The following is a 15,701-nucleotide window of genomic DNA, read 5'->3' on the forward strand; positions in this document are numbered from 1 at the left end:
TTCAATCTAGTACTGTGCCAGTTCGCCAGCTAGAGGTTCTTACTGCACACGAGAGGGTGAACTTATGGTAGACAAAGGACCCAAGGTATTGATGGAAAATGTCCTCCATAGAAACAGTAGAGCAACCAACCACCATTACACACACTTGTAATCCTAGCTACTCAGGAGGCCAGGACAGGAGATTTACATTGTAGAGTATGTTCAAAGCTAGCTTGGACCTGCATAGTGAGGTCCCCACGCCACCCCCATTAAAAAAATAAAATAAAAAAAACCAAACCACCAAAGCAAACCAAACCACCAAAAGTACAGCTCAGCCAGGTACTTGGTACTACAATACCTGGTACCATAAAAATAAGCAAAACCAAGTAAAACACCCACAAAACTAGGCCAATGAAGTCATACTTCCAATGACATGTCAAAGTCAACTTGCTACATGCTAAATGGACTCAAATTTCTAACTTGTTTGAACTAAGCCAGAAATAATTCTTTGTGACTACAAAATCTATCCCAATATTGTGACTAGTGAAAAAAGAGTAACTTGATGTCTATATTAATAGGGTTAGAAAAAAAAAATCACACACTATCGTGAAGTAATTAAAATTAGATTCAAAGAAATAAATTCACAACTTCTAGCTTTTGTAGGAGCTAGGAAGTTAGATTTAAAAACTGATTGGACTTTTCTGAGTTTGTATGATTTCATGAGCAGAAGTATCTGACAACCAAAGTCACCTTCTTGTTGTTTTAATAAAGCATACATACTCTTCAAAGTAAAAAAAAAAAAAAAAGTTAAAGTTGTTTTAAAGTGAAAATACCTTTGGTCCTGGGACTTAGGAGGCAGAGGCAGTAGAGCTCTGAGGCCAGCCTGGTCTACAGAGTATGTTCCAGGACAACCAGGGCTACACAGAGAAACCCTGACACCAAAAACACCAAAACCAAACAACCAAACAAAAACAACAAAAAGGCTACTTAAACATGAGAAAAACTCCTTTGTAGTCTATGTTCAATACAATGCCAATTATTTATGTCTTAAAATGCAACAAAAACATCTTTCTAAAAAGAGCGAAGATAGAAAAGAAAAACAGTATTTTCGAGCTAAAAAGTTCCTTTATATCCAAATCTGCCAAATTGTACCCCAAAAGAAAAACAAAATGACCAGCTTTCCAATTCCCAAGTATAACTTGTGACTGTTCATCAAGTGAGAATCATAGAAACTTTAAAAGTAACTAAGTGACAGGCTCTCCTGGGTTCACATGCAGATTCCTTAGCAGCAGTCTGCTAGAACGAAAGCAGTCAAGCAGATGGACAAACAGAACTGGTGATGAGATGAGGCAACTGAGGTTAACAGAACCCAAGAGAGAGCACATCCAGACCTGAGGGAGGGGTCGGTCAGCATCCTTCCAAACAAGCTACAAGCCAAACACCAGCTGAGTAGCTGACAGCTTAGATGGTCTGTAGCACTTCCTGGGGTTAGGTCTGGTATTTTATACACTGAAACATCATGTCTACATTTACAGGGGCAAGGACAGAACCAGGTCTCCCCAAACACCAAGAATCTATAAATAGAACCAAACTCTTTAATGCTTACACATGGGTACTCCAAAATCAAATGCATGCCCCTGTTCCAGGATGATAAAAAGGATGCTTCATGCCACGTGCTTATTCTCAACCTGCCTTCCTTGAGAACGTTGGGAAGGAAGACTCTGTCTTCACGTTCCTAATTACCTTACATTTTATTAAAATTTCTTTTCTTAATTGGGGGACCAGTATTCCTCTCCTCTAAGAGGTGAGGAATCCCTCTATCCCAATTTCTGGACCTCTGTTAAGTTTCTTCCTGTATACAGAGATGAAATCCTCGTTATAGAATTCCAGCTTTCTCAGCAGGACACTCTTCCTGCCTGTTCTATGCCACAGAGTGGGCAGACGAAGGGAGAATGGAATACCCAGCTCAGAGACTAGTGGTCACTTGTGACTTGTGGCCTGGCAAAGACAGTCTGTGGAAAAGAGAGAAGACCCAGGAATACGTCTACCTGTGCAGTGGTACTCCTGGGACAGACGAATATGACCATACTACAATTTGAAAATTCTGGGAAAATAGGATATTTTCTGTAGCCAAGTACAAGATGCACTCTTGACAGATTAAAAAACAATAACAGAAAATATTTTATTATGATGTTGCTTAGCACAAAAGCTTCTTGACCTGTATTCTCATGTGGGCCAACAGTGTGACTAAAGTAAGAAGCACAAGCTGAGGTTCCGAGTGTGTCCTTGGCTGGGAAACGGACCTTGTTCCGATTTCAGCTCTCATCTAACTAGTTTTGCATGGGAATTAGCAGTAAGTTACTCAACTTCCCAAATTCTCAGTTGCACCACTGACAGAATAGAGATAATCAATACTAATGTGACATTCTGAAGACTGAATAAAATGTATGTAGAACGTGCCTAGCACAGGGCCATACACCAAGCGGGAGGCTGACCTGTGACAGCTTTCCCTAGCTACCATTACCTTCTCTGTTAAGATAAAATTGCTTAGGCAATTTTTAGGAGAGATGCTTTCTTATACAGCAGACCTTGAAGAAATGGTTTCTATTGCCAGACAGCTAGACAGCTTGGGTTATAAGCCAGGTCTTGACTAGCTGTGTGCACTAAAACCAAGATAGGGGATGGTGGCACAAGGCTTTAGTTGGGAGGCAGAGGCAGGGGTATCTTTGAGTTCAATACCAGCCTTGCTTGCATAGTGAGTCTAGGTTAGCAACGGCTTACAAACAAACAATAAAGGTAAAGGCTGTGAAGGTAGTCTGGCATCTTCAGCACCTAGGACAATAAGCCCAAAGAGTACCCCGAGTGGGCAGTTGTTTCTCTTGGGGTGTTAGAATTTTCAAGAAGTAGTTTATTATAAGATTTCTTTAGCTTAAGCTAAATACAGCCTCAGCAAACGCTTCCTCAAGAGAGCCCGCTCAGCTTTAATTAAGACAGTAGAAGCTGCTTTGCTGGGGAAGCGGATTTTCCTGAGTCAGACACCTCTTTCCCTATAATTATGTGGCCCATTTTCGGTGTCTTACTATCTTCCCTGGAATCACGCCTGTGGTAAATATTAGGGAGACAAACATGGGGAGCTCACGTGCCCAGGAAGACAGGTGGCAACTGAGGGCAAGCAGCTTATTTCCTCCAGAGGACTGCAGGTATGTCTAAGCCAGCCCCAGTCTACTGAGAATGGCATTGAAAAATATTAAACAGTAAGTTATTTTGCCTCCATTCAGGGAATTGTTATTTTTAGCCACTTCTCTAAATCCAGTACAGGAAGAAACAGGTTGTGAGATGTAGGTAGAAATATGTCTGGGTTAATCACTTATAAAAACTGGGTTGAATGGCAAAAAGTTACAACCCACTAGGACTTTTTAAAAATTTCTGGGTTAAAGTCATTCATAGATAAATAGCAAAGATCAAGAGCCTCAGGTTATTGCCTTTAGCCTCAACACATCTTCTACCGATGTAGATATTTGACAAGCCGCAGAGCAAAGACCCTTCTAAGGGATTCCGGACAGGTGGTGACTGAAACACCAGATTACCTCCTTGTCTCTGGGTCCATCTTGGAACACGGAATGTTTAGAGCTAAGCTTCGTTGGTAATAGCTTAGCAATAGTTTTAACGAACCATGGCTCCATAAACATGATTGAGAGGAGATAAACGTGGCTTATGAATTTTCTAATGACTAAAACTGAAGCAGTCTGACCAACAGTCCTCTAAAATTATAATTTAACATGTAGAACATGGGTGGGCGAGGGAACATAATAAATGGCAAGTGTACCAAGTATCAAAGGCGTAGTATCAAGATACCCAAGAAAAAATCTCTAGACAGACGAACACATTGACGCTTAATTAGTCAATTTCCCCATGAGACAGACGCAAGTTCTACTCAGGAAGATGCTCTCTCCTGGGGACTCTTGAGTCCTCAGCACTGGCTTGCTGTAGAAAAGACAGAGGACATCACCGATCCTCTGCTCCTAATGGGAAAGTCTCTTGGGTAGGAATTAGTGATATTCAAGAGGTAAAGTGAGATCTGTTACCATTGTTCCGACAACTTCACGGACGCTAGCGATAACACTCGTCTTTTTCTCACACTTTCCGTGGTCGCCTTGGTGTCACAGCGGGTTGGCGTCAGGACCGGGAGTGTTTCAACTCAAACTGAGTTTCTCTCTGGTGCACACAACAGCCCCACAGTTCAGACTCAGCTCCCCACAACTGGGACACTTGAAAACTTCCACAGCTCCTATTTCGTACCCAGAAGACTTCTAACCAGAGGAGAGAGGCTCCGGGAGCGCGGAAATGCCGCTCAGAGAGATAACTCTCTAGTCCACACCAGGCCCCAGGACCAGAAAGCCATGTGTAGTGGCTATTCCTGGTTGTCAACTTGACTTATTTGGAATGAACTACAATCCAGAATTAGAAGGCTCACCAGTGACCCTTATCTGGAGGCTTGGAGATCCTTATCTGGATCTTGGTATGGAGATCTTGAGCCATAGTGGCTATGGATTCCAGAAGATTAAATCTCTGAGTTTAAGGAGATTTAATCTGGGCTACACCTTTCATCTGGGATTAAAGGTGTGGTGGAACACACCTTTAATCTGGGCTACACCTTCTGCTGGAGACAATATAAGGACATTGGAAGAAGGGAGTCTAGCTCTTGCTCCTTCGCCTGCTTGCCGTGTGAGACTGAGTAACTGCTAGATCCTTGGACTTCCATTCATAGCTGCAACTGAACCATTGTTGGGAATTGGGCTGCCGACTGTAAGTCATCAATAAATTCTTTTACTATATAGAGACTATCCATAAGTTCTGTGACTCTAGAGAACCCTGACTAATACACCATGCCTCCCCAAGACTGCTCATTAGCATTTTGTAAACATTTAAAGTGTGGCTTTAATTAACGCTACACTGCTTGGTGTGAACATTCAAAATGCACGCAAATACACACACACCATCAGGCTCTTTGTTTTCCTGGTTCCCTATCTGTTTAATAGGGTATAGATGAGCTTTTGGTATGACTGGCAATTCATGTGAAAAACATAAATCAGATTGATGGCAGTGATTCTTCTACCAAGCACTCTAATTCTCAGAATAGAAGCACAAGGCCTACAACTGAGAAGCCATTTTAAGAGCCTATAATGAACTGCACAGACTGAATTGTTTCATTAAATTAAATTTAGCAGTGGCCACTTGCCTTACAAGGAATAGAAACAATTGCTGGCATTTTAAAGATGCTTTATTGTGCTTCTGTGATTATATCTAAGCAGGTTTCAGCAGAATGGGGTTTCAAACACTCAAAGATTCTTTAATAGAGATAGCATCTGATTTAGGCGAACGAACGTGCAGCTGCAGACAGACTTGATGGGAATCAGACTACATGAAGAGGATACTTCATGCTCCCTTCCAGTGGTTGCTTACAAGTAAAGAGTCATTTCCAAAACCCAACACAGAAACCACCTGCTTCTGTGACACAGGAAGGAGTGTGTGTCGAGGGGAAGGATTCCTGAAATGCACTTTGTATTTCTGGACTCAAAAGTCCCATTTTAAATAATCAGATGCAAATCAAAGTTCCAGGCCCAAGATTTATTAAAACATACAGAGAAATACACACATAGTCAAAATCGCATCACTTGTAGACTATGTGGCGCCTGGCACAGGTGAATGGGTACAAAGATGGTGCAATAGCTCCTATCAGTACATGGCCCATTCACATCCCTGACCACTGGCTACCTCCTGATGCTCACATAGGATACTCACACAGGGCTGAGGCTCACTTGCCTCATCTGGAGGACTTAGGAGGAAACTGGTGTGGGAATAGTCCTATTCCCCTGCCCATTCCCAAAGCGGGCTCTGAAATGTGTGGATTACACACTTCCCAGAATATTCCCAGCAGGTCTGTGCCATGCTGCCTGTAGCTCTAACTGCCTCTGATGGCCTCTCCCACTTTATTCCCGCTCCCCTATGATGCTTCTTCAGCTCCCAAATAAACCACCTGCAGTCAAATCCACCTCATGGCTTGCCCAGGGGAGTGCACATTACCAAGGAAGTAGCGAAGGACATCAAACACATGAGGTGAGCAAGGACCATGGATGTTATGAAAACCATCTTGGTTAAGCAATCTATCTCACGTAGTCCAGCAGTATTAGAGAAATTGACAAACCATGTTCTTACTTGTAGGAACATGGGTTGAGTGTTTCTATTAAAAACAAAAAACAAACAACAACAACAACAAAAACCTTTCCTTGTTGAATTTTTCTAATATCAAAATCTAAAATGTGCCCAAAGCAGAATTTTTTGAGTGGTTCTTGGAGCATTTCAGATTAGGAATGCTCACTCATAAAGTCTAGGCAAACAAATTTTTTTAAAATTCCATTTTTGAAAGAGTATGATCCCAAGTGTTTTGCACAAGGGATGGTCAACCAGGCCCATGAAACAAGTCAACAAGCACCTAGTCCTCTTTCAGAAGCACTCACAAGAACTATTTATTAAGGCTCTCTATCTGTGGGTTGTGACTCCTTTGGGGGCCAAATGACCCTTTCACGGGGATCCTATGTCAGATATTTACATTATGATTCATAACAATAGCAAAATTACAGTTAGGAAGTAGTAACAAAAAATAAATTAATGGTTGGTGATCACCTCAACATGGGGAACTGCATTAAGGGGTCACATCATTAGGAAGGCTGAGAACCATGGCAACAGGGCTTAGTTCTTACTAGGTACAGCCTGAAGAGCTTTTCAGTTATGTTCTTTACCTTTAATCACAGCAATAGAAATGCCAATTAAGACAAAGTCTGAAGTTTTAAGAACAAGGTTTCAGGGCTCTGAGAAGGCTAGAGTTCTGTCTACACCACAAGAGTGCACTCTGCCACCACTAACTCCTGAATAACACCATCCTGAAGTAGATCACTGTGGCTGCAAGAGCTGGACTTAAGTACCTCTGGCCATTTCTCTCATAGTCAAGCATGACACACAAAAACAATAACAATGCACGCATACACGAGTCAAAACATAACATTACAAGTTTTATAAAAGCTTGGCATTTTCTTCAAAGAGTAAAAGCAGAGTGTCTTCTGTCTCCTCTAGAAACACCTTCCAGGCTGAGCCACACTCAGCTCAGGGTTGAACTTGAACTTGCTTACTTGTTTATTTGACATGAAATCTCACTATGCTGCTCAGCTGGATCTGGAACTAAGCAATTCTCTGGCTTTACCCTCACTTGCAGCTTGGTGAATGCTATCACTGCCAACTTCAGTTAAGAACTTGAGGATCCAGAAGATGACCTAGTTGGCCATCACTGGGAAGAGAGGCCCCTTGGTTTTGCAAACGTTATATACCCCAGTACAGGGGCATGCCAGGGCCAAGAAGTGGGAGTGGGTGGGTAGGGGAGCAGGGAGGAGGAAGGGTATAGGGAACTTTATTTCGGGATAGCATTTGAAATGTATATAAAGAAAACATCTAAATAAATAAATAAATAAATAAATAAATAAGAACTCGAGGATCTTAGGAAACTAGATTCTTAGATCCCTCTGTCAAGTATGTTTGGTCCGATGAAAGGGTTCATCCAAGTATGGATCTCTATGTTGTTTCTCAATAAATCAAGTGCTTTTCTGTTTTGTTTTGAGGCAGGATCTCATGTAGATCAGGCTGTACTGTGTAGTTAACCTCCTGATCTCCTGTCCCTAACTCCCAAGTGCTAGGATTCTGAGAGTGCATCGCCAACCTGGCTACATCAGGTGCATTTCTACCACAGGAAAATAGTGCCAGCAAATGTAAAGCATATAAGAGAACCACATTGTCAGCGAGGGTGTTTCTGAACAATGTAAGTATCATCACTTGATTACCTGGTTTCAGGAGACGAGGAACTTTCGCTGGTGTCCATCCTTTTACTTCTTGGGAATGAGGGAGTAGTAGATGGAGACGTGTCACCACTTAGGCGGTCTGGGAAGATGCGCTCCTTACTCAGATTGACTTCTGAATAGGGACAGTTGGCACCACTAACCGATGGAAAGAAAAGAAACGTGCACTCCCATTAGATCATCATTATATCAATTAGAATTGTGTGCTAGTGAATGTAAGAGTCCAAAGTTGAACCAAGAGTGTTACATATGTATGTGTGCATCACACACTAACAGAAATGCAGGGCTAAAGATACAGCAATCAGATATATCTTTCCAGATCATTTAAGTTCATTCTGATAGAGAACATATCTGCACTTGATTTCAAGAAGGACTCTGCTGCAAGCTTTAAGACGAGGAACAGTCAGAGGAGTCATCTGGGCTTTTTAAAGACAAGGCCTATGCACATCTCTGGGAATCATCAGCTGCAAGAAATATCCACTCTTGGGAGATTTTTAGAGCTATTTAATTTCCTTTGTAACACTTACTAACTTTCAAGATCCCCACGAAACACTACTACCCCTGGGACTTCAGTTACAGCAGACTTCCTAGAGGATACACAAATACTAATTCTAACCCTGCTGTGGAAAGGGGTCATGGGCCAACCTTTTCTATCTACACTTAGAGGTTATACTCTCGGGGGTCATGTAGTCTCTGGTTCTCTGTGACCTAGGCAGAAGAAACTGAGGTCACTAAGTGTTAACTTGGCATTAGCTTGCAGATGCCTATCCTGAGCCTTAGCATTTCAGTCTCTCAGACATCTGGGCACCAGGTTTCCTGATACATCAAGCTCTCCCGGTGACTTCCTATCTTGCCCTATTTGCTGAGAGAGGCCTTCTTAAATCTGGAAGTGGTTTAGACATTAGGTACATTATATTAGTATCTTTTGTTTTCTTTTCTCCCAGTTTCTATGATAGTGGAATTATTAATAATCACCCAGGGGAACTTTTTAAATACAGCGTATATATTTTCAACTGAGAGAAGCTGAGATACTCTCCTGAGGAAAGAAGAGTCTGAAATGCTCCCTGCTAACTCTAAGAGTGACACAAAATTCATCACAGATACCTTGAAAGCAAAATGCAAACTTTAGTAAGTATGTGCTGCTCTACCCGTGTGCCTTAGGCAAAACTGATAACACACAATCACGCGCTAACATGAATTTATGTTATGTCAATCCACTACAACAAAAAACCAGAACTCGATTGAAAGAAATCTTGATGGAGCACGTACAATATACTAAGCACTGTGCTGTACCTATACACACTAATTTGATCTTTCCAACACCCAAAAAAAAAGACGCTTCACATGATACACTAGGGTTTAAAATGGTTAAGTGACTTCAGTCGTCAGTTACCTCCTCATCAGCAAGTGCCTATCAATACAGTATCAATAGATACTGACTATGTTATGTTATGTTATGTTACTGACCTTCGCAGGCATTAGAAACGCAATAACGTGAGGAGGTGAAACCCCAATACTCAGTGGGTGTTAGTGTAGGGAAGATAGGCAATGCCTAATCACACAAACAAGTGATGTAACGTACACTGAGAGAACACACAAGGATGCTTCACTGGCAGTGAGGAAGGGCTTCCCTAGGAGAAGAACAAATCCCTAAGGGTCAGGACCAAGTTGTCCACATCTACTTCCCCACACTTAGGAGGAGGCAGTGCAACAAATGAGAGAATGAGTCTGGCAGGGCTAGAAGCTGAGATGCCTGGAAGCAGGAGACACAGGGAAGGATGGAAGCACCATGGTTGACACAGTAGACCACAGTCAGTAGTTCAAAGCTTTATCTTGGATTCAATTTGAAGCCTTTGGGTAATCTCTAAATTAGAGAAGTGACAAGGATTGACATGAGTGTAGGTGACAGAAATGTAGGGAAGGTTAACAGACTGTCAACATCTTCTGCCATCCCATGATGCTCTGCAGGCCAAGAAACAGTCTGTGATATGCAAGAAGCCAGAGTGGCATGTTTATCGTTCTGTGTTTCAAGAACTTGAGAGAGAAGAGACACCAAATACACACACATACACACACACATTTCTGAGGTAAGAATGGTTAGTGATAAGTAAATCTGGAGCAAAGCAATAATCCTGGAAAGTTTACTATTAGATATTTAAGTAAAAATGCTTTTTGCCTCAGGGCACACAGCAATGAAATAGCTCAGCAAAATAGGTCTACTCATTTGATAACATGCATACTGCTTCAGCCAGTTAAGAAGAAAAAAAATCTGACCACATTCAAAATTCAAACACTGCATGGGATCCTGCTGGGCTGCCTGAACTAATCAAGAATTCATGAGTACAAATTTCCAAAGCTAGTTCTGCTTAATGTGAACAGAGGCTTTGAATGAGGCAACTGGTAGCTTAGTAAGGAGGCAGCCAGCCAGGTGTGGGCAGCATGCAGAAACCAGCCGGAGTGACATAGTCCCCGAAACTACCTGAACAGGAGGAGGTTGTTGGGTATGGCATGCATGCGCCATGCATCTTAGCCTGCCAACTACATTCCTCAGTTTCAGGGACTACAAACACAAACCCTGACCTGCCTGTCCTCTTCTCCTCAAGATAGAAAAGCCTGGAAGGCAGCATCCTGTAGGCATTTGGTTCTTCAGCCACCCTGTACCTGCCAAGGAAGCAAATGTGCTGGACTGCTGTGTGGCGACCTGAAGGGACAACACTCTCTTTACTGCTGAGCTTCAGTTCAGGGAGGGTACAAATATCCACTGAAATCCTTTTCAAATGTCACAACTTATCATCATCGGCAATTCTCCCTAAAACCATCAAAAATTACAGATAGCCAGTGCCTCCCAAGCTCTTGAGCTTCCCACAATGGAAAACCAAGAGGAATTTTGGAATGGTGTAGGTTCCTAGTAAAATACGGCTTCTGAAGCAGACAACTGTGTTCAAGCCCCTTGAAAACAGCCCTTCACTTCTGCAGTTGACTAAATGAAAAACTTGAAGATAGTCAGAGAAAGGCAAGCTGTTGATCATCAGCCTTGTTGTCTAAATGCCTCTTTTTTTGTTTGTTTGTTTGAAAACAGATTGCCCTTGCTCATTCAATCAGTTGAAAGAGAAATAAAACGGATTTCTGAAGAAATTCCCCAACGAGTGAGAAAATCTGCCCTACCAAGGCAGCCTGCCATGTGGTGGTCACCCACAGATGTATGCCCAGCCTCTCTCTGCCTTCCAACCCTGAGAGAGCCTCATCCTCACACCTGCACAGTGTAGAGAGGAATGCCAGTTGGCTCCTGAGGTGGGAGGTGACAACTAAAGGGGATGTGACCACACATAGCCGAGCCCTGGAGCAAGAGCAGGAGAAATGCTTCAGGTAGAGTCAGGTGGTGCCTGGCATTGCTCTCTGTTGTCTCATCCATGCATATGAAGAGCAAGCACGGGGTCGGAAAATGAAGATGCTTTGCCCAGGGGACGGATCTCCTTCCCTAGCACTCATCCATACAACCTCAGTAGCAGTTCCAAGAGGGCGCTCACTTGACAGATTAAAAAAAAAGAAAGAAAGAAAGAAAGAAAGAAAGAAAGAAAGAAAGAGGCTTCAAAGAGGACTTGTACAGTGTCCCTTAGTCCTTGGTGGAGTTTGATCATAAACACTAGTTCTTTTTAAATTGCTACACAATATTAGTCCGAATTATGGAAGAATTTCCTCATTTCTAATCCATGACAATGAAACTGATTTGAAAGAACCATCAAAGAGCTGTGACTGTCTGCCTCTTGCCCTGCACACAGCTCTGTGTTGCAGCTTTCTCTGCTAGGCAGGGTTCCAAGTCCTTTATATGAATTGATTCTTTCACCACGGCACTCCTACGCACACCATCACCACTTATGTTACAAATGAAGACATTGGCAGGGAGAGGTGGAGTACTGTTCCAAGATTCCCAAGGCTTTACCTGATGTCTTTCAAGGCAAGCCAAGCTACAGATGTGAGTTTTTCCCCATCTCATCTCCCACTATCTACCCCTTGGGGTATGAATTTCAGTGAAACTCATAAGTAGCTATGCTCTCAAGGACTTGCAGTTATCTCAAGTCTGTTGTTGAAAGGAACAAAGGAGCTGCAAGATTTGCAACGCTGGCAGAATCACCAGGTGTTCCGTTCAATTTTTCTCCCAGCTATTCTGCCATGAAGTTTTAAAAGATTTAGTGTGTGTCTATGTGTGTGTGTTGGGCTGTGTTCATGTGAGTACAGATGCCTACAGAGTCCAGAGGAATGAGTGCCCCCCAGGTGGCTGCAGCTCCGACTTAGTAACTTTTAAAATCATACACGAAGTTTGAAAACTCATCAGTTTATCACTTCTATGGAGAGAGCAGATTCTCATTGGCATTACCAAATTTTCTTGTTTTTCGTGTACTAAGCTTTTAGCAACTAAATGTTGGTAAGGTTTGATTCCTTGGGGAATGTAAGCATTCCATTATGGGATTCATCTCTCCTTATTTGTTCTCTCTCTTTCCCTCCTGCCTTAACTCCTTGTCCCTTCCAGTCATTCATCCAAAGTCCTGTCAGGAAAAGAAAGTATAGATCCTGTGGGTCTCCTTATTATGAAACAGATATTAGCAAATTATTGCACACCAGCCACGTGAGTGACAGATATTTGCTCCCAGAACCTCTTGGGGGGCTGTTTTCCTAATGGCATTTCCTGTTGAAATTGTAAGTAAAAACAGGCTGCCTTGTCTACTCCTATTCACTGTCATACTAAAACCCTTTTAATGATAAATATCTGTCCTTAACAAATGAGGCAACACATCCAGGTTAAGCACCGAATACGCTACTGACAAACATACAAGCGAGGCTATATCAAGTGGCTGCTCTGTACAAGAGCCTGATAGAGATGAGGAGACACGAAGGAAGGCCATCCTGGGCTGGACTGAATTCTGCTTCTAGCAATGCACCATGAAGGGCACTTCCTCAGCCGCTCAAACTTTCCCTCACCATCTATAAGTGGAGTTTAATTCACAGGCTTGCTGTGAGGGTTAAATACGGTCATACACGGGTCCTTGGAACAGTGGTTATGGCAGAGGATGCCAAATATCCTTCACAATATTATTACCTTAGGAACGAGGTATTTAAGCTCCACTGTGTAAGGAAAGGTCAGCAAAAACAATCGATATGAAAAACTCCATAAAACATCCTTGGCAGGGCTCTAGTCCTTCCAAAGATAGCTAAGGCCTCCCTGACTACTACTCACTCCTGCCCATGTGGGGGATATGGGACCGTCTTCTGCACAGCCACCAAAGCCCGGGGACACCAAGCAGGCACTCAACACTCTACAGTATGCAAAAGCTAGGTGGATGGATGCTGAATGAAAACCAATTTGCAGATGTGCATCCAGTTACTAATTTGTAAAACATTTCATGGAATCCAAACATATTCTCTCGAGGCTGCTGGAAATAACCCGTCGTTTAATTTCTGAAAGAGCAAATTGTATACATCAAAGATGTACCTCTGAAGGTGACAAATCTATAGCACACCTACTTCTCTGTAACTTCACTCTCTTAACCCTTTGTGGGGTTTCCCCATTCTCTGACCTCTGAGTCAGACAACAAAAGAATGCTAATGTTTAGCTCCCACTTGGGCTCTCTTCTGGAGAGGTGGAGTCAAGCCCTCTGGCTACTGAGTATCTCTAGAGATGAAAATTCCACACCACACAGCCAACTCTTACTGATCATATTTCATTCTTAAAGGTTGCCACCTCTAACTATGTTACTAGGTGCATTATGCTGCTTATAACATTTCTTAGATAACAATAGTAATCTGTAATCTTCAGAAATACTAACAAGCAATCCTAGCCAAACCAGTCTTTTGCTAATGTGCTCGTAAAATTATCGTTGCCGAAAGAGCAACTTTCTTGGTTATCTACGAAAAGAATGCATGTTTTGATTTATTCAGCTTCTCAGTAAATTCATCTAAAGAGATTTTCCTCATTATTTTTTTTCTAAGCACAGCATTCTCAGCAAGGACAGAGATAATTGCCAGTGAAATGAACCTTTCAGAGAATATGTATGCAGCAGCGAGCCAGTCCACAAGTGGATGGATGAGATGGAGAACAGGCTGGGCTCGCTAAGGACTAGTTGCTGCCAAGGAGGCAGCACTGCACATTGTAAATTGTACAAACTGTCCAAGGAGTGTAGAACACCTGTGCCCAGGATGGGAAGGGTGAACAGCAGAGCCTGGAGCTGCCATTGTTTCTCCTAGCTTTTTTTTTTTTTTGTCCAGAGGCCCAGCCCACCAACTCTGCACAAGACAAAGTAGCTATGTCCTGTAAGCACAAGGATATCAATAGTTTTGTGGTTAAGTCTTGTCTTTTCAGTTATAAACTATACTCTCCCACTTCTTCAAAAAGGATGAACAGTTCTCTAGCATGGTCTCAATTAGTCTAAAAGTTTCCTTAGGGCATTTCTGCATAAGTCATAATTCATCCCTTCTAGTGACAAATACAACACCACCTGTAATACTGAGTCCATCAAGAAATTCCCCAAAGACAACCACTAAACCGTGGGAGCAGCTGGCCTGGAGGAGGCTAAGGGGAAGGTCATCATGGTGAGTGCCAGGTGATGTGACATGGTTGTCTCCCTAGGCTTTACTGCCACACTTAGTTACATGGACCTAAGGACATGTCCATGAGTCTATGCACAGTGCAGTACGTCAGATTTCCTTCCAGAGCCAAGAACACATTTTAAATAGCCACCTGTATCCCGACAACATGTCAGTTTTTTCTCTTTCTTCCTTCTCTTTCTTTCTTTCTTTCTTTCTTTCTTTCTTTCTTTCTTTCTTTCTTTCATGTATATGGGTACACTGTAGCTGTCTTCAGACACACCAGAAGAGGGCATCTGCTCTCATTACAGATGGTTGTGAGCCACCATGTGGCTGGGAATTGAACTCAGGACCTCTGGTAGAGGTTAGTGCTCTTAACTGCTGAGCCATCTCTCTAGCCCCAGTATTTTCCCAGTTGAAAAAAAATTTTTTTTCATAATTTGAGGATATTGCCTCTGGTCTAATGAACATTATGGGACTATATAGTAGATGAACCAAAGATCTTCATTTTAATTATGATTTTTTTGTATCTTATACTTAAAATGATGTTGTGTAGTCAGGATCTTAAGTGTGGGGCGTTCATGGAGCAGGGCTGAGGGGGGCACTGAGATGGAAGGGATCAAGATGAGACTCATCAGATCCCCTCACCAGTGGCCAGAGAAAACAAGGTATTATGCACATGAAATACTACACTGTCCTTGTGGATACTACAAGCTTCCCACTTCCCGTACAGCTGGTGGGAAAGGAACAGTTGTAATAGCAGAGTGTTGTTCTGAAAGCTGGCTAATCCATTAGGCAACAGAACAACCTGTAACATAAAGTAGGTGAATATTCAATAAATATTACATGTTCTGACTGGAAAAAAAAAACTGTTCTCCAAAAGAAGCCACTGAACAAAAGGATCTCTGAAATTAGGATGGGAGGCTTGCACACTTGGGAGCCACATCCTGCACTCAGCCTGATGTTATGAGCTGAAAGGTGATCCAGCTGTCTTCATGAGGCATAGCTGGTTGCTCCTGAGACGTCGCCAGGAGAGTTTAAATTAATGTTCTATCTTTGGTTTGCAGCCATGCAAGTGGCATAGAGGATTTAAAAATGGTGTCTGCAAATGGGATCATCATCCCGTCTCTGTGTACTTTTTATTATGGCACACGATGAACCTCTTTTTTCTTTAAAACAACGATGACGACAACAACAACAACAAAACCCCACAAAACAAAAAACAAAGAAAGGAAGCTA

At 42.4% G+C, this 15,701-nt stretch overlaps 1 protein-coding gene across 4 annotated transcripts in view; it reads right to left on the bottom strand.

Annotated features, from left to right (window-relative positions):
- The window catches only part of L3mbtl3 (L3MBTL histone methyl-lysine binding protein 3), a 98,142-nt gene that overhangs the window by 8,467 nt on the left and 73,974 nt on the right, over positions 1–15,701 (bottom strand). For all 4 annotated transcript variants that reach the window (XM_029482883.2, XM_021173941.2, XM_021173942.3 and 1 more), the window contains one exon: positions 7,869–8,021. In XM_029482883.2, coding sequence (XP_029338743.1) covers positions 7,869–8,021 — 153 coding nt within the window. The remainder of the gene's footprint in view (positions 1–7,868; positions 8,022–15,701) is intronic.

Source organism: Mus caroli, unplaced genomic scaffold, assembly GCF_978045245.1.
Source record: "Mus caroli unplaced genomic scaffold, Mus_caroli_1 scaffold_9, whole genome shotgun sequence".
NCBI lineage: Eukaryota > Metazoa > Chordata > Mammalia > Rodentia > Muridae > Mus > Mus caroli.